This window comes from Ipomoea triloba, chromosome 6 (genome assembly GCF_003576645.1).
Source record: "Ipomoea triloba cultivar NCNSP0323 chromosome 6, ASM357664v1".
Classification (NCBI taxonomy): Eukaryota; Viridiplantae; Streptophyta; class Magnoliopsida; order Solanales; family Convolvulaceae; genus Ipomoea; species Ipomoea triloba.
In genome coordinates, this window is record NC_044921.1 from 17,885,141 (window position 1) to 17,907,410 (window position 22,270).

At 33.6% G+C, this 22,270-nt stretch overlaps 3 protein-coding genes across 4 annotated transcripts in view; 2 read left to right on the forward strand and 1 right to left on the reverse strand.

The window, feature by feature from the left end:
• Positions 1-1,781: 1,781 nt before the first annotated feature.
• On the forward strand, positions 1,782-14,211 carry LOC116022555 (probable LRR receptor-like serine/threonine-protein kinase At1g56140). Of its 2 annotated transcripts, XM_031263306.1 has the most exons (25): positions 1,782-1,831; positions 1,936-2,080; positions 5,695-5,872; positions 5,988-6,059; positions 6,239-6,310; positions 6,416-6,487; positions 6,605-6,676; positions 6,776-6,847; positions 6,956-7,027; positions 7,175-7,246; positions 7,424-7,495; positions 7,613-7,684; positions 8,093-8,164; positions 8,246-8,311; positions 8,905-8,970; positions 9,121-9,165; positions 9,715-9,779; positions 10,097-10,479; positions 11,055-11,250; positions 11,342-11,527; positions 12,035-12,153; positions 12,516-12,726; positions 12,818-13,049; positions 13,128-13,278; positions 13,425-14,211. In XM_031263306.1, exons 2-25 carry the CDS (start codon positions 1,936-1,938, stop codon positions 13,812-13,814), a joined length of 3,153 nt encoding a protein of 1,050 aa, XP_031119166.1. In that variant the 5' UTR covers positions 1,782-1,831; the 3' UTR covers positions 13,815-14,211. The 2 variants fall into 2 exon arrangements, with proteins under 2 accessions (XP_031119166.1, XP_031119167.1); XM_031263307.1 differs by lacking the exons at positions 1,782-1,831; positions 1,936-2,080; positions 5,695-5,872; positions 5,988-6,059; positions 6,239-6,310 and having other exon boundaries at positions 6,417-6,487; positions 6,579-6,676.
• A 2,085-nt stretch (positions 14,212-16,296) lies between these two features.
• On the forward strand, positions 16,297-18,847 carry LOC116022606 (UDP-N-acetylglucosamine transferase subunit ALG13 homolog). The gene is made up of 4 exons (XM_031263375.1): positions 16,297-16,458; positions 17,154-17,360; positions 17,947-18,046; positions 18,423-18,847. Exons 2-4 carry the CDS (start codon positions 17,181-17,183, stop codon positions 18,677-18,679), a joined length of 537 nt encoding a protein of 178 aa, XP_031119235.1. The 5' UTR covers positions 16,297-16,458; positions 17,154-17,180; the 3' UTR covers positions 18,680-18,847.
• Positions 18,848-19,638: 791 nt separating this feature from the next.
• Positions 19,639-22,270, reverse strand: part of LOC116022554 (probable LRR receptor-like serine/threonine-protein kinase At1g56140) — a 15,157-nt gene continuing 12,525 nt past the window's right edge. Inside the window, exons 20-24 of the mRNA XM_031263305.1 lie at positions 21,713-21,831; positions 21,141-21,351; positions 20,818-21,049; positions 20,577-20,727; positions 19,639-20,424 (exon numbers count right to left, since the gene is read on the reverse strand). Coding sequence (XP_031119165.1) covers positions 20,038-20,424; positions 20,577-20,727; positions 20,818-21,049; positions 21,141-21,351; positions 21,713-21,831 — 1,100 coding nt within the window. The 3' untranslated portion in view covers positions 19,639-20,037. The remainder of the gene's footprint in view (positions 20,425-20,576; positions 20,728-20,817; positions 21,050-21,140; positions 21,352-21,712; positions 21,832-22,270) is intronic.

The window sequence follows — 22,270 nt, forward strand, 5'->3', positions numbered from 1 at the left end:
CAAAATTTTCAACTTTATTTAAAAAGAAAATTGAAAACTTAAAAATTGTTGTTCAAAATGGAAAGAAAAAAGTGTGAAATGGACCTAGGTTCCCTAAGGGTGCGTTTGGTTCGCACATGGGAAAATGGAATGTGTATCAAATACTTGGTAATGGTAATGGGTTTTGGTGAAAGTATTTAACATGTTTGGTAATTGGGTGGAATGAGAATGATTATTAATAGTTGAAGAAGAAAAGAGGAAGGGAGATGAAACTCTTATTTAATAAGGGTATGAGTTTTGTCATTAATGAGGTATTCCAAACCCATAGTAACATTCACAAAACCTATCAACCAAACACAAACAATCACTTTCATACCCATTCCTTATGCCAAAGCCCCCAACCAAACACACCCTAATTCTATTTCTTATACTGTGGACCATAGTATACTGCAGTTGTATTGAAAGGGAACTGCAGTTGCGCGGAACAGATACCGTTTTATTCGTCTATTTTCATTAATCAAAACGACGTCGTTTTGATGTCGCGGTCCACAGTATAATTTGCGCTCTAATTTTAAAAAAAATCATTATTGTCAACTAAATTGATTTAATTTATTATTATTTTTATAAACTTCAATTTATTTCTATTCTCAAGTCTTCCTCAATATTAATCAATTTTTTAAAAAGATTTACATGTATGATTATGAAAGAGAAAATAAGAAATTTGCGTGTCCAACAGACGAGAGAGTTGAGCCTCACATGTGTGAGGCACAACTTTCATTCATTAGTAATGAGCCCCCAATTTATGCAAAATCTCCAAATTAACAGAGAGACCTAGCATCTTCTCTCTCTTCGTTCTCTTTCATCCATAATGATATATTTTGCAATAAAAACTCTATAAATATTACTAATGGGAGGGTCTTACCTGATAACTATATTACCTGAACTAGACTTCCATATATACTCTTTATGCATATATACACAGTGATTTGACACCTTAAGTTGGATAATTTTAAACCAAAATAAAAATAAAAATTATGGTCACCTTCATGATGAACGCAATTATGGTAACCTTCATCACAAACTCAGAATCATAAAGGGGGTAGGGAAGGCAGTACCCAACGCTGCCTTTGTTCTCCTCTGAGACAAATTAAAGGCATCCAATGCAGCCTTTGCCCCACTTTGAGACGAAGGTGGCTAGTGCATTTTGGAGAATAAAAATAAAAAGGATATTGTTATATGGACCAAAATTTCTTATCAAAAAATTCTTCACAATCTAATATACAATGTTAATAAATATTTTTTAATTCATTGATTATCATTAATTAATTACTGACACAATATATGATAGCTACGAGTTCTGAAACTGTCAATTGTCAATATAGAATGTGTTCAAATACAGAATCTGAAATATTATTTTTGAATCATGATCTACAATACAAGATAGACCATGATCTATGATTCTATGGTATAATTTGCCCTGCTAAAAGAGTAAAAGGCATGAATTTCCATTCAGTGTTTGGATCTTATTTTCAACAATTATTACAAACTCATCATTCTTAAGATGACAAGTAGATAACAAAAAAATAAAACAGTAGATAACAAATTTTATTATTTTAATGAATAAAATATGCGAAATTTTGTTCTTCCGGTGTAAAATCATATTAAAATTTTGGCAGGCCAGGGGATGACTTATTGACTTATATGACGTACACATTGACTCATAATATCATTAGCAACTATATTAAATCCCCCATTTGGCTAATATAATTAACAATTTCAATTATTTGTTCCAAGTTGGCAGCTCTCCTGTTCTCTCTCTATATGTGACTATGTCGGTCCCCCTTTGCCACTGGTAGTGTTTATTTATACCTACAAAAAGCATATCTCTCTCCCTCTCTCTCTCAGGCAAACACATTCTCTCTCTCTCACTCTCACTCTCTAAGAGTTTTTTTCCAGATGAAGGTGAAGTTTTTGCCAAGTGGAGTTGGTCCGATGAAGAACATCATCACCATTATTATTATAGCAATTGCCATCTTCGCCCCGCATAAGCTTCTTCCCCCGGCTCTAGCTCAGACCACCGCCACTCTTGATCCCACTGAAGGTGCGCACCATATATATGTCCTAAGAAATTTTTATTTATTTTTTTGTGACGAGTAAAATCTGTAGTCACTACTCACTGCTAAAGTCTGCACTACATAAATTCAGTCTTCTGGTTTTAACCAGTAAAAAGAATTAGGCTAAATTATCTATAGTTGATTGGTTTAAATTAAAAAGACTGAGATTCAAATTCGTAACTTTATAGTTATAAATTTATATACCTTTAGTCATTTTAACTTAGATATAGTATGCCAAACACCTTGTGCTTAGATGACATGTAGTAATTTTTCCATATAAGATTTTAAAGAAGTCATGAAATCGAGCTTCAGTGAAAATATTGTGCATTATTCACTCTTTATAAATAGATACTATAATATAATAGAGCCAGTGGAACTAAAAAAAAAAATCAAAAACAAAAAAACTTAGATATAGTGTTACCCAAATTCCTCTTCCTTGATTCCGTGTCTGCGCGCATGTCATTATTGTCGCTACTTTTTGGTCTGCCCATCATATCTTTTTTGTTCTTGGTGGGAAAACTTCACTTTCTTACCCAAAAAAAAAAAAAAAAAAAAAAACTCATGGGAGAAGTAGGTAATGATTACTGGTCTAGACAGGGAAAGATTAGATTAATGATTAAAAAAAGAAAAAGCAAATGCAAAATGTCGAGAAAGGGATGATCACGTAGTTAAAATATAATTATCATATTTAAAATTTACGTGTCAAATATTTTACTAACACCCTTTTAGATGGTCAAACTTTGAACACACAATATTTTTAATGTGATTTGGGATGAGTTATTACCAGAGTTGTAATATAGAAACTAAAATGCAAATTAAAAGAATATTTATGAACCTAAAAATATGCAGAACTTCAACAGACTATAGCTTCCATTCTTATGGGCCATTTGGTTGGAATGAATGAATTAAAGAGAAAAGAAATTGAAATTTTATAGAAAAATAACAGAGGTGAGAATAAAGTAAAAATTCAAATTATATTGTTTGATAGACATGAATATAACTTGTGGTAATTAAAAATATTAAAATATCCTTAATAATAATAATAAAGGGTAATATTGTAATTTCATATTTTGTTCCTTTCTATACACCGCCGAATTGAAATTCATAGAGTAGCCATGTGAATTTCAATTGTACAAATGAAGGAAACTGCAAATTTGTAGAATTGTAATTGCTTCCAACAAAACAATGTAATTGTTTCTCATAAAGAATTAGGTTGTAGTTGAATTAAACTATAGCCTACCAAACAGGTCCTTATTTAAGCACAACCATAGCAGCGGTTTTTGTAACTTTTTTTTTTTTTTAATTAACATTTGAGGTGAGGTGGAAGAAAGAGCGGATAAAAGATAAGAAAAAATTGTGTATAAATTAAAGTTTTTAAGTTTTTTTGTGATCTCGTGCGAAAAGAAAAAGAAAAAAAAATGAACGTAACTAAGCTAGTGCACAATTTGCACACCAATCGTGCAGGTTGGCCGGGTTCTCTCTTATTTAATTTGATGACACACACGTACCCAAAATATATAAATATATATATATATATATAAACCTGATTCAAAAGACCCGATAGCTAGAGTTGCTCTTTGCTAAAATTGCTACCAAAACTGTGGTTAATCCATGGCACATGGCATCCATCCATTGGGGGTTGATTTTCTAAACTTTTGCAATGTCGTATCCTCCTAAAACTACCACGTACAGGTCCACAATGGCCATGACCATGCACCCACCTGGCCACCTGGCCCCATTGGTATTGATTTTCTAACTCTTTATTACAGTATTATTATTATTTTTTTAAAAAGCTTTTCTAACTCTGTATTATGTCATACGTTATAATTAAAACCAAGGACATATGTTTACGATCAAATTAAAAATATTAAAAAAAATTCTAAGATAGTGGTAATTATTATAATTTTCTTACATATATCAAGAATTTTTTTAATAGTGATACTAATAATAATAATATTATTATTATCGTTGTTATTATTATTATTATTATTATTATTATTATTATTATTATTAAATATACATATAATTGTACAATTACATATTGGTCCTGTTTGGTAAATAATCAACCTATCAGTCAATTTTGACTTATTCGATCACTATTAGTTGTTTGGTTAATAAGCTTTTTGTAACTCCAAAATACTAAAATTCAAAAGGCTACTCAAAGCAGTCTTTTCAATTAGCTTTTTGAGAAAATAAATTATACCAAACAGCTATAAGCTAACAGCTAATCTATCAAACAACTTTCTACAATCAACTAATGTTATGAACTAATCATATACCTTCTAACCCAATCAGCTAACAACCATTTACCAAACAGGACCGTTAACAACTAATATTAAATATCTAATTTAAATATTTTTTTTTAAAAATAAAATGCTAATACAATTCGCTGAATCCTTGACATATTTTGCTGATTAAAACTATTGGCATAATCTGCTAAGTGCTTTGGCAAACAAAACTTACAACTTGATCTTCAAATTTTCGACTCTCCTTTACAATGTCGTCGGCATTGCTAGATCCAAATTCATATAGCTTTTGGAATTTCTTTTTCTTTCCATTTCCTTGTATTGAAAAAAAAAAAAGAAGAGAGAGAGCTGATTTTGATACCTTTTTTCAAAGGGTCACACTTGTGTGGGACCGTCTCACAAATCCTTATTCGTGAGACGGGTCGGGTCGGGTCAAATATACATGCAAATGTCATACTTATATATGCAAATGTCATACTAACTAGAAATACAATTTTTATTACTTATAAGAGAAAAAGTAATACATTTTTCATAATAAGTAATGCTGACAAGTGCTCCTCACTTATAAGGGCAAGTATAATACTTTTGAAGAAAAATGTAATACTTTTAAATCGAAATGTAAAAGTATTGTATTTCGCTTAAAAGTATTATATTTACCCTTATAAGTAACAAAAATTTTATTCCTGATTAGTATTACATTTGAGTATATAAGTACGACATTTGCGAGTATAAGTATCACATTTGCATCTTGACCCGACCCGACCCGACTGTGTCACGGTGAGACGGTCTCACACAAGTTTTTGCCTTTTTCAAATAGTTTACAAAAATAAGTTTAAAATTAAGAGTTAATTTCATTTTTGAAGTTAAGTTTATAAGCGACAATTCACTTTTTTATTTATTTATTAGAACATGCTCATTTAGTCCTAATATTATTATGACACGATCATTTTTAGTCTTCAATTAACAAAATCGTTAAAAATTTGTTAAGTACAAATATATTTCAATCTTTTTATACAAAGTAGGTTGAATCGTTATATTAATTATGTTTATTTAAAAAAAATTCATAATTGAAGACTAAAATATCCATGTATTTAACGATATTTAAACTGTTTTTTTATAAAAAGACAAAAAATATCATGCTACAATTATACTAAGACCAAAATTGAATATTTTAATAAAAAATGACTTAAAATGAACCATTACCTATAAATCTAAGACAAAATTTGGAAATAACTCTTAAAATTAATTTGAAAAAGTTTTGGCACTTTTTTTTCTTTTGGCCTAAATGAGTGGGGAGCAATTCATAGTTCATATTAACGTAGCCACTGAATTCAAAAATGGATGCTGTGGTGCAGCTAGGATTTTGAACTCCATATTCCAAAAATGGGGAATTCAGGCCAACAATCTGCAGTGGAACTTGAGTGGACAATTGTGCACTGGCTTCGCCGTCGATTCTACCAGCATGCAAGACACCGCTTACAATCCCGCAATCAAATGCACTTGTTCTTCCACCGTTTGCCACATCACTGCCCTGTAATCTACCACTTTCTCTGTGGAATTACTCAATTCTAGACGGGAAGATATGCTTCCTTTTGTTTATTTATGAAGTTCAATCTAGATGCTTCTGATGTATGGTTTTTCTTCGCAGGAAAGTTCAGGCGCAAGACGTTACTGGTGGGATTCCAGATGAACTTTGGAACCTAACTTCAATCAATGATCTGTATGGATTCTTTTCATATACTCTGATCGTAACCATTTTATGTTCCATTTTCGAAAAACTTATTTGATTAGGTTATTAAGATTATTAATTTTGACAAAGATTATGGATTGTAAATCAAATAATTCGTAATTATTTACAATTCATAGCCAAATAATCCGTATGTATTTTTATTATTGTAGAAATCTTGGCCAAAATTACTTGAATGGCACACTGTCCCGCTCTATTGGAAATTTGCGTCGTTTGCAATACCTGTAAGTCAACTTTATCTGAGGTATTTAACTTGATATAGTTATATGTGTTTCATGTCAAGTATGTGTTAAAGCATATATGATTCCTTTTTGTTTTGTTGTCACCAGAAGCGTAGGCAAGAATGCATTATCAGGGTTGCTTCCAAAGGAACTTGGATTGCTGACTGACTTAAGATCCTTGTAAGACATTCTTAAAAGCCATGCATGGATATTGTATATGATTCATTATTGATGTATATGATCAGGATATTCTTGGACATTTGTTTGCAAGACAATTGAAACTTGCATGTGTTGCAGTTCCATTAGCACAAATAACTTTTCTGGACCTCTGCCATCGGAGCTTGGAAATTTGAAAAAGCTAACACAACTGTAAGAGTGATTTGACACTTAAAACTTAAAAGCATAAGACTTCTAGAGACCAGCTACAGTTTTCGCTTTATATTGATAGATTTTTTGTTCAATTGCCAGCTATATAGATAGCTCTGGTGTTAGTGGGCCTATACCTCCATCATTTGCAAATCTACTGAACCTAGAAACAGTGTAAGTGCCTTTGACTATTTTTTTTTTGTTTTTTTTTTTTTAAATTTTTTTTTATAAGTAAAAATAAGGTGAAATCGCGTTCAATAGAGCAAATTTCGTTTCTTTCAGGTGGGCTTCAGACATTGAGCTTACAGGGAGGATACCTGATTTCATTGGGAATTGGGCAAAGCTCAATACCTTGTAAGACTGTTAATAAGATTGTTATCATTTCCAGACAGTCCATTGCACTTGATTTCTAGATTCAATGGAAATTCATTCTTAATCCATGCCCATTGCTGGTTCTCTACTTTCCACTGTTTATGATTGGCATCGATTTTATTTCTGCAGGAGGCTTCAAGGAAATTCATTTCAGGGCCCAATTCCATCTACATTTTTAAAGTTAACCTTAATGGTTGATTTGTGAGTTTTATCCAAATCCATCTACATTCTTCTTCTTCTTCTTCTTCTTCTTCTTCTTCTTCTTTTATATATATATATATATATATATATATATATATATATATATATCATGTGTGTTACAAAGTTTGTTTTTCGTGTGAAGAATATTCTAATGTCTACTGCACTGGATACTTGCAGGAGGATAAGTGATCTTTTGAATGGGAACTCTTCACTGGACTTCATTAGGAATATGAAGAATTTAAGCAAACTGTAAGGAGACATGATCAGCTCCAATCTGCAAAGTTTTATTATCCTCATGTTTTTTGCTTCTTTTTTTTTTTTCCTAGAATCTGACCTAGTATAATGAACTGCTTGCTTGGTCCTCAGAGTGTTGCGGAATAACAATATTTCTGCTTCCATCCCCTCTAATATTGGAGAATATCAGAGCTTGTCTCTGCTGTAAGTCCTCTGGTTGAAGGATGCTTTTATTTGAAATGTTTGACTGTCTACTGCTTGTGTTTGAACTGAGATATTTACTTTGTAAACCCAGGTTAAAGCCAAAAAAAATATATTGGTGATTGAGGATCAATATTTAATGGCAAAAACTTGTGTGAGACCGTCTCACGGGTCTCAATATGTGAGACGAATCGAGTCTTTGCTCAATGAGATCAAAGATCCGATCAGTTAATCAAATATTTAACCCATTAATCAAAGATCCGACCCGTCTCACGGATTGAGACCTGTGAAACGGTCTCACACAAGTGTTACCCATATTTAATATAATTGCAAGTTTTAGTGATTCAATTTTATTTATCATTCCAGAAGAAAGCACTGCTTAACCATTTATCTGTTTTTTTTTTCTTATAGGGATTTGAGCTATAACAATTTGACAGGACGTGTTCCAGATCAACTCTTCAATCTTAGCTCACTCCAAAATTTGTAATAAATTGCCCTGGAATTTCTTTTGCTTTGATATCATCTCATTAGCATACTCATACATATGGTCATTCCAATCTCTAGGTTTCTCGGTAGTAACAAGTTAACAGGTCCTTTGCCTTCACAAAAGAGCCAAAGCCTACAGAATATGTGAGTTATATCCTTTTAATCAGAAAGCTAAACTTTATTTTTGTAAATATTCATCCCCACATAGCTTAGGGCATTAACTAACCCATTAGACTTAGATCTATATTCTATATAACAATTAATTGTTCAATTACTCTACATATTATATCTGTGTTGTTTCCTGTGTGTGTATATATATATATATATATATATATATGTATGTATGTATGTATGTATGTATGTATGTATGTATATATATATATATGTATGTATGTATGTATATATATATGTATGTATGTATATATATATATATATATATATATGTATGTATGTATATATATATATATATATATATGTATGTATGTATGTATATATATATGTATGTATGTATGTATGTATGTATGTATGTATGTATATGTATGTAGGTATGTATGTATATATATATATGTATGTAGGTATGTATATATATATATATATGTATGTATGTATGTATATATATATATATATATGTATGTATGTATATATGTATATGTATATATACATGTTATTGGCTGTTGGAAATCCTTAACACTTAGCTTAGTTAGCTATGTTTAACATCCTCAAGATTTTACCTGCAGAGACTTATCATACAATGAATTATCTGGTAGCCTCCCTTCTTGGACTGGTGGACGAGGTTTACAACTGTAAGTATGAATAGACAATAAACATCACACATTGTGCGACATTCCTTCCTAATGTATATGTTTTTGTTTCAAGATTCACTTTCTAATATAATAGGGGTCTCTTCTTGAGTTGAATTCTAATGTTGCCACTTGCTATTATATAATTTGCAGAAATCTCATCAGCAATAACTTTACAATAGGCAGCTCTAGGGGCAGGTGAGTGTAAATTGTCCATATATATCATTTTTCGAAATAACTACTATTGAATTTTCCAAAGGTCGTAGATTTGTTCATAGATATTAAATATGTTGCTAATAATTAAAATGCTAGAGATATGTTTAAATCAATTTAAAATCTATATCAGGCTACTCATCTCCATTGTTTGGTTCTAGGTTAGGACTGGTGGTACTGGAACTAGAACCTGAACCGTTCAGTACAAGTCACTCTTCTAGTTCCTGTTTGAAATCAGTTTGAATTGCTAAACTTTAAAAGTTATAAGGGGCATTTATGGTTTCTATTCCTAAAATAGAGGAATCTTAACCAGGACCTTAGGATCTTGGCTAAGATTCTACCATTCTGGTTAGAATAGTAAATGCTTAGATCCAAACTGTTATCATGGCTACATCAGGCTACTGTTTTCTTAGAAAATGTTTGACAATTTGTTCTGACAGAGTGACCAAATAAATCAAAAATTTATTTTGAGATAGTTTTAATTTCTCTTAGATTCGATCTTAATCTGATTCAATGCATCCTTTCTCCTTTCAGTGCTCTGCCTTCAGGATTGAATTGTCTTCAGAAGAATTTCCCTTGCCATCGGGGAAAACCCATTTGTAAGTTAAACCAAAATGTGTTTCATTGATCGATATTTATGCTCAAAGCAAATATGTTGAATTTGTAATTCTTTAAAGATGAAATTTCTACTCATTTCTAACTTCTGTTCTCTAACTTGTATAATTTTGCACACTGCATACTGTGAAATGGAGGCCAAATAAATAAAATAGAAAAAGATTTTTGTATTGAGTTTTGATACTTAATGCGCTTGAATAAGTACTGAGAGGTTATAAATTATTACACAACTGCTATTCTATTTCTATGCATTTTGAGATGGAGGCCTTTTAACACTTCCACATTTGCTTATCACCCACAGACTCTAGCTTTGCTATTAAGTGTGGTGGTCAACAAATTACATCATCTAATGAGCTAGTGTTTGAGAGGGATAATGAGACTCTTGGTCCGGCAACATATTACATGACAAGCACTGGCAGGTGGGCTGTTAGCAATGTTGGACTGCCCTCTGATAGCACTGCTCCAGAATACACGGCCTCCAGTCTGTCACAGTTTACAAATACTTTGGACTCTGAACTCTTCCAGACAGCAAGACTTTCAGCTGGATCGCTAAGGTACTATGGCTTGGGCTTGGAAAATGGTAATTACACTGTGACCATCCAGTTTGCAGAGCCAATAATCCTGAATCCTAATCCTCCTTCTTGGAAGACTCTTGGGAGGCGCATCTTTGATGTATATATACAGGTATGTGTTCTAGGATTTGGGTAGAATATTTTAGAGTAAGTAATTTATTTGCATGTGAATATATTAGAAATTACTTCGGAGATCTGAATTATTCAAAGTATGATTCAAATGGCATCTATTCAGGATGATATTGATGGAATTGATCGAAGATGATTTGCACATGTGAAGGATTTAAACTCAAGGGCTCAGTGGCTCACTAGAAATTTTGAGCTTAATAGAATGCAACATGCATGCATGCATATCTACATACATACATATGTACATACATATCTCAACTAGACGAGGACTAAAGCTAAGTTAAGCTAAACTGTTATAAATGATAGTTACCCGTGGTTACTCTGATGAGATTGGTAACACAATTGGCAATGTAATTGCTATATAAGTATGATGCATTCCTTGAATCCAACTCACCATTTAGGGTGTCTATTGATTTCTTTCCACAAACAGTATATTGCTTTACATGAAGTTTAGCTGAGTTGTTGGTTCCTCCCAGTAAATTTGAAAGCTTTCTTATACCAATTCTTGTGCCATTTTCGCTTATACATGAAGTTTAGCTGAGTTGTTGGTTTCTTTAGGGCAATCTAAAGGAGAAAGATTTTGACATTAAAAAAATAGCTGGGGGATCACTCAGAGCTCTTTCAAGGAAATATACTGTTCATGTATCTGAAAATCATATGGACATCCATCTATTTTGGGCTGGGAAAGGAACTTGCTGTGTACCTAGACAAGGTACTTATGGACCTTTGATTTCAGCTATTAGTGCAACCGCAGGTACATATGATCTTCACCAATTATCATTTCAAGTAAATGTATCATTGAAGTCTTTTAAATTTTGTATTTTATTAACTCCGCTTTTCTGCAGATTTTCATCCCACTGTTAGTAATGAACCTCCCTTTGAAGATGAACTTCCCTCTGAAAAAAAGAAGAATAGAACTGGCATGGTTGTAGGAATTGTTGTTGGAGTAGGAGTTGTGAGCTTTCTTTCTGTATTTGCTGTGTATTGTTTTGTTCAGAAAAGAAAAAGGCAGCACACATATGAAGATGAAGGCAAGTAAACAAATTACTACAAATCCTGTTCTACTTTATTTGCTTGATTTTTTGTTTTTTCCAGAAGCCCCTAACTTCTTTTTTGCTTGTGCTTGAGAAGTTATTTTGTGAATATATGAGCATAGCTGGGCCCTGGATAAAACAACTAGAAATTAGTTAAAATTGGTTTACCAACTCTTGCTATAGATCAAAGCAGTTTAGGATCAGTTCTATTGGAAAGGTTGCTAGCATTTTCTTTACAAGCCATCTTGTTTAGGCATAAAAGTGGAAGTGGGGAACAAAAATTGGCTAGCAAGAATGTATATAGTGTTTATCAACATCATTTAGATTCATGTATTCCTATAGTTGTTACACATACCTACCAGAAAAGAACCTTTCTTTTACTTTCTATTCTCTTTTGCAGGGAGGTGGAAAGATGTCATTAGTTTATATAAGCTATTTGGTGGGTAAAATATGATTACTTTGAACTTTGAAGTTTAATAGCATCTTTTCCTATTGAATTTGCAGAGCTCTTGGGAATGGATGCAAAACCATATACTTTTACTTATGCAGAATTAAAAGCCGGGACAAGTGACTTTAGTCCTTCTAATAAGCTCGGAGAGGGAGGATTTGGACCAGTATACAAGGTAATTCTTCTTGCAATGAAGTGCTAAAGTAACCCTTCCTCAATTTTCACACAAAAAGCAGGATAAAAAATTAAATACGTCGGCTATTCCTTTGAAGTTGTTTGAATTGCATCTTTAATTCACTGCCTTTTTTCCTTTATACTTTTCCTTTATACTTTTCCTCCATAAATTTATCCTTTCAATTCATTTGTCTCAGCTTTGCCTTCTGATTATAAGCCATCAAAACTGGAGTTACCTGTAAAAAAGATATCTAATGATTTGCATCTAAACACAAGTTCTTCGTTTTCTTGAGAAACATCTGAAGTGAAAATTTTTTAGCTCAGGCTATATCTGTTCTTTAGCCTAAAATTTGTGATAAACAGGGAACACTCGAAGATGGGAGAACTGTTGCTGTTAAGCAACTCTCTGTGGTCTCCCGCCAAGGGAAGAGGCAGTTTGTGGCAGAGGTTGCAACTATTTCTGCTGTCCAGCACCGCAACCTCGTGAAGTTGTATGGTTGTTGCTATGAGGGTGACAACCGGTTGCTTGTTTATGAGTATCATGAAAACAAGAGTCTTGATAAAGCACTATTTGGTATTATCTTATAGTTTTATGCCCCTTTAGTTCCTTTAACTTGTCTCTAATAGAAGGAAGCTGATCTGTTTTTATTTTTTTAACTGTCTAGGACATAGTGACTTATACCTTGATTGGCCAAGACGATTTGAAATATGCTTGGGAGTAGCAAGAGGTCTAGCTTATTTGCACGAGGAATCTCGACTAAAAATCGTACACAGAGATATCAAAGCCAGTAATATTCTACTTGACTCATACCTCAATCCCAAAATCTCAGATTTTGGGTTGGCGAAGCTCTATGATGATAAAAAGACCCATATGAGCACCCATGTTGCTGGCACAATGTAAGATCGTTAAACCCTATATGGCTATATCCTGCTCATGCAACTTACCTTTATTTATGGAACTAATTGCTGATGCAGTGGGTACCTTGCACCGGAATATGCCATGCGTGGCCACCTTACCGAGAAGGCTGATGTATTTAGCTTTGGAGTGGTTGCCTTGGAGATTGTCAGTGGTCGTTCCAACTCTGACTCCAACTTGGAACAAGATAAGAGATATCTTCTTGAATGGGTATGGTCGTCAATCATTAATATCAATCTGAAAACACACGTTGTCTAAAATAAACATGGAAAAACCATTGAAATAGAAATTAGTAGTCCGATTCAGTTCTTAACCAAACTGTTTTTTTGATCCTGACTGATTCTATTGATCTCTAGGCTTGGCAGCTCCATGAGAATAATAGTGATGTTGATGTGGTGGATGAAGATCTACTAGATTTCAACGAGGATGAAGTGAAACGAGTGATAGGGGTATCGCTTTTGTGCACCCAAGCATCCCCAACATCACGGCCATCAATGTCCCGTGTGGTAGCAATGCTTTCAGGAGACACTGAAGTACCAATCTTAACTTCAAAGCCCAGCTACATCACTGACTGTAAGTTCGATGATAAAACTAGTTTGCTGCAGTCTATTATTCGGTGTTCCCAAACAGCAGATGAAGATCCATCAGTGGTTACTACAAGTGTGGCAACAACAGATTTAAATTCTTCACCGCTAGATAATCCATCCAGGCCTATCCTTCATGAGATCATTGGAGATGGTAGGTAGGCATGTGATGCAATCAAAGTTTTTTGCAATCGCATTGCCTGTTGTATTATAGTTTTTTTTTTTCAACCACTTCACACTTCAGCTTCGTGTTCGATCACTCCATCAAACTTTTAATGCTTACGGCTCAACTTTCCACAATATATTAAAATATTTTTTAACTTTTTTTCCGCCTATTTCTTTTTCTAAATTTGCCTTTCACCGATGATAGTATTGTGTATGTCTTATATGTACCGAATGGAGTAGAGCGGAGTGGGTATGGGGTGCAGGGGTAGTGGTCCCGCGGTATAGTAAATGTTATTTTAGGACATGTACATTTTTAGAGATATCTATACATATATTGATTGTGTTTTTAGGTGTTTTATCACTATCAAAATTAATAAAGAAACATGTTCGCTCTCGTGGATGTAAGCACTTTGCCGAACCACATAAATCTTGATTTTTTACTTTCTGTCATTGTTATTGCTTCTCTGGTTCTTGTTAATCTCAACAAATTGGTATCAACGCACTATTGAGATAGTCTGTTTGAGTGCGAATTTCGAAGTATCAAAGTGTGATTGTATATGGAATTTTGAGTTATGGGCAATCTAAGATTAAAGTTTTGTTGGCACAACTAGGTCTTATGAAAGCCAGGCAAACAAAACATGGGAAGTGGAGGATTTGAAGGACTGCGCGGCAGGAACCATTAGATTATGCCTTGTAGACGAAGTCATGTATATCACACTATGACTTGGCAACTCTAAAAGAAATTTGGGATAAATTGAAATTTGAAATGTGATACAATTTCACATTATCTCGATAAGAGATTGTGAAGCGGTACTTAAATTGAGATCAAACTCCACTCATGAGCTAGTTCATAGAATTTTTTCTCCAAAGGAACTTGAATTCCTTAAAAAAATTTTTTTTTTGAAAGCAAAAGATTAGCTATATTAAACTGATAGTAATTATAGAATACAATCAGGGGAATAAGTATCCCAAGAGTGAGACTCAGACTGAGAGCCTGCAGGTTTAGCTAAGGTATGAGCTAGCAGGTTCATTGATCTCTTAATAAGACGACAAATGAAAAATTGAAAGGAGGACATGATATTAAAACAATGACTTGAAATGTGCCCAGTATGGGAGAAGTCCACTTTTTTATGAGTCAAAGCTGATACCGCATTGGCACAATCTGATTCTAGTCTGACTATGGTTGTACCCCGATTTTTAAGCCATGAAAGGTCCTTAAAAATATATAATTATCAAAAAATACAAAAGTGTAAATTTTTTCACTAAATTTTAATTGTCTAAATATAATTGTCACAATACATAGAGGTTTGAGCTTTTTCACAAATAAGTATTATTAATACACACCTATATATATATATATATATATATATATATATAGGATTTGGATCCAGTGAGATCACCCTATTTAGACGAGATCCTAAGATTACATCTCGACCATTCATTGTTTTTGTTTCACGGTTCAGATTTCTTTTAATTATTCAATATTTTAGTGTTGGAATTGGATTCAATGAGGGCATGCTGGTAATTTCAATCCTTGTTTGTATAATTAAGTTTTTTGAATCCCCTTTTTTTCCTCGATTTTTTCCTTATCCGATTGTGTTTCATCCGGATTTGAAGTGCTATTCGATCTCCCGTAGGTGATATCCTTCCGCAATTTCGCACCGGTCTCCATCCCTCGCTGTCGCTTCTTCGTCTTCCCTCTCGCTTGTCGACGTGTGTAGAAGCTATCAGTTTCATGGCGGGTTCTTCTATTAGGAGGTCGGAGGAATGCTACTAATGGTGTTGAAGATATTTCGGGTTCCCTTTATGGTTGCTTATATATATATGAGATCAAATGAGAACATAATTCTTGTGTAAAAAATATGACTGATCTCAATTATCTATTAAAATTAGTGTTGCAAAAATCTCGCTTAGGCGTTAGGCGCTGGTCGATCGCCTAGCGTATCACCTAAAATGGTGGTCTAGGCGGTTGGCCAGCTAGGCGACCGGTTAGGCTGCTTAGACGCTGACTGCCTAGGAGGCCTAGGCGCCAACTAAACCTCCTAGTCACCGACTAGGCCGCATAGTCGGTGGATTAACTATTGTTCTTTTTTTTTTTAATGGATTATTTCTCTAAAAATAAAAACTTTTTTAGGAAAGTAACCCTAAATTATACAAACTTTAAATATTTTTTAGGTTAATATTTAATATTTTAGTATTAACTATTAAATTATTATATAATTATAATTATTAGTCTTTAAAAATTTTAAAATACTTAAGCAAATTTTTAAAAATAAAAAATAAAATAAAAAATTAACGAAGACCTCCGATTAATCCCCGCCTAAACGTCCCCCAGCATCCGAGGAGTGTCTAGTGATTTTTCAATCATGATTAAAATTCATCAATGATCAAAGATTTTAATTTAAAAAATATAATTTTATAATTATTGAAAACCTGCGAAACCCATTTTATAAAAACCTTTGATTATGAAATATGGTGATGTATTACACTCCGACGACACGAAGCTAGTAACAGCCGACGACCACGCCTCCCGCCTTCCCCTGCGAATCTGCGATGAAGCAAGCAGAAGAAAACCAAGGTTAGGCCGACGAGGAAGCTAGAAGCCGACGACGCTGCCTCTCTTCCTCCCCTGCGAATCTGGGTATGCCTTCTTCTTTGAAATCTATGGAGTAGGGACTGAGTGAATGACGAGGCCTTGACACGGCCGTGTCTTCGAAGACTGGAAATTCCAGTCTTCGACGACACTTTTTGAGTGTTGAAGATGAATTCTGGCTTCTATGGCTTTGGTTAATCTCAATTGAGTGTTGAAGATTAATCGCTGGAATTTTATTATTATTTTTTTAAAATCTCAATTGGAGATGAGATTATAAGTAATGTTAATTATAGAGTATGCTGGCAAGAATAATGCCTAACAGTTTGAGAGATTTTGACAAAGAAGGAAATGACACAAGGTTGTCTCATCACAAATGATGATGATCTAGACACATTATTTTGGTTCTATAGGTAATGCAAATTATAAGGTGAACAAGATTTTCAAATTACTGGTAACTGAATGCATTAATTTGACATAGGGAATTGGATGCTCTCTGTGAGTTTAAAATAAATATTATGAATTGAAGCATGAAGTTAAATAGGTCGAACTCGAGCTTGAAAGTTTGAGCAATCTGACTCGAACTCAAGCTTGAAAATTTGAGCTCAATTTGAGCCAATCGAGTTTCTCCGACTCAAGCTTGAGCTTGAGCTTCAATTTTAAGGTTCAATCGAATGGAAGATTGTCAAATTCTTCATTGATTAGTATATTATGCTGCTAATTTTAAAACTAAACTTTCCTCACAGGTTTCAGTGAAAATTGTGTATTTTCACATGGGTGAGGGTGGTGCTAATGCGGCTGACAAGAGAATAGTTTTTGTGACCGTCGGAACTACTTGTTTTGATGCTCTAGTTAATGCTGTGGACACTGCTGAAGTTAGGAAAGAGTTGTTCAAGAAAGGCTATACTGATATTATTGTTCAAATGGGTCGTGGAACCTATGTTCCCACAAAGGTAAATGTGAAATTAGTTTTTTGTTATTGTTTTTTAATTGCTTTTAGTTTCTAAACAATATGTTAACAGCCAAAATCATGTTTCTCTGTGAAAGTTGAATGCTACAAACTTTTTGTATCTTGGGCTTAAAGAAGATCAAAAAAAGTATAAGGATGGTTTCAAACTCTCATAAGTTAGAGGAGTTAAAAATATTCTGAGTTAGATGTCAATATCAGCTCTTGGAAATTAGCACTTGGGTGGGTAGTAAGAACTAATAAGCTTAAGCTGGCTAGTTTGTAAGGGGTGGTACTATTTTAGTCTGCAAATTGAGATGTGTTTTTTAAAATAGCTATTGGTGCACCTTGTTTTGGCAATTCTCTCTCTGACACTAGTCACACTATCGCTATTTAACTAAAAATCTGATAAGGAAACCATAATATTCTCACGATTATTAAACAAAGTTGTATCTATTCCACACAGTTTATTTACTCTTAGTAGACATGCTTCTCCATTTGACCAATTCACATTAGTAGATGTAAGCATCTGTTGATTTTATGCTGATTGATGGTCTTTAATTGCGTGCTTAGATATCCCTTTAAATTTTCAGTCTGCCTCAGAAAATGGATCCCCAGCGCTGGACTATTTCACTTTCTCATCAAGCATAGCCAAATATCTGAAATCAGCATCTCTTGTTATTAGCCATGCGGGTTAGTCATGATTTAATACATGTCTATTTTCATTTATCTAGGATTTATTTTCTCTTTTTCCCTATCATTTGGGTGTTTCTCATGCCCATGGTTTAGACTTCTAGTGCATAAACAGTCATCAATGAATCCATTATTTTCTTTCACCTCAGTTATAATGGAAGAAAAGGTAAGATATGATGTCAAGAAAATGCATGTTATAAACTAAGATTGGGCTAGAGTCTCTCAATTGGGCTATAATGCACATGGATCAAACTACACTAAAAGATTGAATCCAACCAATTAGCTAGTCTAACCCATAACCTTATAAACCATATGTTCTCTCTTATTTGATCAATGTGGGACTCTTAACAATACAGAATCAAACTGCAAACTGCAGGTTCAGGAAGCATATTTGAGACATTGCGGCTGGGAAAACCATTGATCGTGGTAGTGAATGAAGATTTAATGGACAATCATCAAAGCGAGCTAGCAGAAGAACTTGCTGATAGAAAACATTTGTTTTGTGCACGTCCACAGACGCTATACCAAACCATCGCAGACATGGACTTGGAGTCTGTTGTTCCATATCAACCAGGTGACGCTAAGCCAGTAGCTAAACTCATTAATAGTCATCTTGGTTTCCCCCAGGAATGATCTGATGATGGTTCAAACAATCATCTGAGAGTCAAAATACATCTTTAAAGTTCTAATGTGATCTAATATTGAATTAATTCTATCCATAACTGTAGGGACTTGAACTTATGATCTTCCATTTGAAATGGTAACAATAATGCCATCAAACCACACAATATTGGCATCTAACATTCTTATTCTAAAATTGCATTTTAATATATATATATATATATATATATATATATATATATATATATATATATATATATATATATATAAATTATTTATTGTTTTGTCAATGAATATTTACAGTAACCAAATTACCTCAATTATTTTCTATTTTGAAATAATTGAAGAATTAAAAGCAGAGCTTTTTAAATGATATGTTCTTAATTTTATGATAATGATGATTTTTGATACATGCACAATGTATAGATATTGCATTTTAATATATATATATATATATAAATTATTTATTGTTTTGTCAATGAATATTTACAGTAACCAAATTACCTCAATTATTTTCTATTTTGAAATAATTGAAGAATTAAAAGCAGAGCTTTTTAAATGATATGTTCTTAATTTTATGATAATGATGATTTTTGATACATGCACAATGTATAGATATTGCATTTTAATATATATATATATATATAAATTATTTATTGTTTTGTCAATGAATATTTACAGTAACCAAATTACCTCAATTATTTTCTATTTTGAAATAATTGAAGAATTAAAAGCAGAGCTTTTTAAATGATATGTTCTTAATTTTATGATAATGATGATTTTTGATACATGCACAATGTATAGATATTGCATTTTAATATATATATATATATATAAATTATTTATTGTTTTGTCAATGAATATTTACAGTAACCAAAAATTATTTATTGTTTTGTCAATGAATATTTACAGTAACCAAATTACCTCAATTATTTTCTATTTTGAAATAATTGAAGAATTAAAAGCAGAGCTTTCTAAATGATATGTTCTTAATTTTATGATAATGAAGATTTTTGATACATGCACAATGTATAGATATTAAACAAAAGGCAACCCAACCAAGTCGATCGAATTGTTGGCTTGCTAACTATAACGGTTCAAATTCAATTCCCTGGAACGGCTTATTGACCTTCTTGTTTCGAGTCTATCATCTAAGGTCACAAGGCGAAAAAATAAAAGCGGATCTAGAGGTTTTTACATAAGTAACAAAAACTAGCAAATGAGGAAAGTGGAGCCGAAATCCATGACGATATTAGTAGCTGCGGAAGCATAATCAGTACTATGAGAGCGATAGAGCCATGAAGCTGAAAAACAAACAACGTTGCTGGTAATGCGATTTTGCAGAAACTGAGATCATGTCACCTGGCTGCCTACCTACCCTCTCCAATGATATGATGAAGCATAGGCCTGGAAGGAGTAGATCGCGGTGAAGAATTTAAATCTGTTGTTGCCACACTTGTAGTAGCCACTGATGAATAATCACCTATCACTTGGGAACCATGAATGTCAGTCATGAAGCTGGTTCTATCATCAAACTTCCAGTCAGTGAGGTAGCTGGGCCTTGAAGTTACGGTTGGTACTTCAGCGTCTCCTGAAAGCATTGCCACCACACGGGACATTGATGGCCGCATTGAGGGGGATGCTTGGGTGCACAAAAGCGATACCCCAATCACCCGTTTCACTTCATCCTTGTTGAAATCTGATAGACGTTCATCCACCACATCAACGTCGCGATTATTCTCATGGAGATGCCAAGCCTAGCAACAGTCAGGATCAAGAGAACAGTTTAGTTAAGGACTTGATCCGACTACTTCTGTCATCCTTCAAAAATTGTCCTAATTTCTATTCCAATGGTTTTTGCAGGTTTATTTCAGACAATAATAAGCTTTTTCAGATTGATATTCCATACCCATTCAAGAAGATATATCTTATCTTGCTCCAAGCTTGAGTCAGAGTTTGGCCGACCACTGACAATCTCCATGGCAACGACTCCAAAGCTAAATACATCAGCCTTCTCAGTAAGGCGGCCACGCATGGCATATTCTGGGGCAAGGTACCCACTGCATCAACAATTAGTTTGATAAATAAGGGTAAAATCTTGGACATAGAGTCGAACTGCATGAATAGAATATAGGGTTTAAGGATCTTACATTGTGCCTGCAACACGGGTGCTGATATGTGTCTTTTTATCATCATAGAGCTTCGCCAACCCAAAATCTGAGATTTTAGGATTAAGGTCTGAGTCAAGCAGAATATTACTAGCCTTGATATCTCTGTGCACGATTCTTAGTCGAGATTCCTCGTGCAAATAAGCTAGACCTCTTGCTACTCCCAAGCATATTTCAAAGCGTCTTGGCCAATCAAGGTATAAGTTACTACCTCCTAGAAAGTTGAAAAAATTAAATTAAATCAGTATCCTTATATTAGAGATAAGTTATAGGAACTAAAAGGATATACAACCATAAGATAATACCAAATAGTGCTTGATCAAGACTCTTGTTTTCATGATACTCATACACAAGCAACCGTTTGTTTCCCTCATAGCAGCAGCCGTACAACTTCACGAGGTTGCGGTGCTGGACGCCAGAAATAGTTGCAATCTCCGCCACAAACTCGCTCTTCCCTTGGTGGGAGGCCACAGAGAGTTGCTTAACAGCAATATTTCTCCCATCCTCAAGCGTTCCCTGTTTATCACCAAGTTTAGGCTAAATGACAGATATATCCTGAGGTAAATTTTCTTTTTCATGTTTACATCTTTCTAGAGAAAATGAAGAACTTGTGTTTAGAACTTTAGATGTAATCATTAGGTATCTTTTTTACACACAACTGTACCAATTTTGATTGCTTATAACTAGAAGGCAGAGCGGACACAAATGAAAGGAGAAATTTTATGGAGGAAAAGTATAATGAAAAAAGGCAGTGAATTGAAGATGTGCTTCAAACAATCCCGAAGGAATAGCCGACATATTTAATTTTACCCCTTCTGCTTTTTGGGTGAAAAATTGAGGAAGGGTTACTTTAGCACCTCATTGCAAGAAGAATTACCTTGTATACTGATCCAAATCCTCCCTCTCCAAGCTTATTAGAAGGACTAAAGTCACTCGTTCTGGCTTTTAATACTGCATAACTAAAAGTATATGGCTTCACATCCATTCCCAAGAACTCTGCAAATTCAATAGGAAAAGATGCTATTAAACTTCAAAGTTCAAATTAATCATATTTTACTCACCAAAGGGCTTACATAACATAATGACTTCTTTCCATCTCCCCCCAAAAGATAATAGAAAGTAGAAGAAAGGTTTTGATCTTATAGGAATGTGCAACAAAGGTAGCAATACATGAATCTAAAAGATGTTCATCGATAAACATATTCATTCTTTCTAGCTAATTTGTGTTCCCTACTTCCACGTTGATAAGAAACGAGATGATATTGTAAAGAAAAATGTTAGCAATCTTTCCAATAGAACTGATCTTAAACTGCTTTGATCTATAGTAAGAGTTGGTAAACCACTTTTTACTAATTTCTTGTTGCTTTATCCAGGCTAAGCTATGCTCATAGATTCACAAAATAATTTCTCAAGCAAAAAAAAAAAAAAAAAAAAA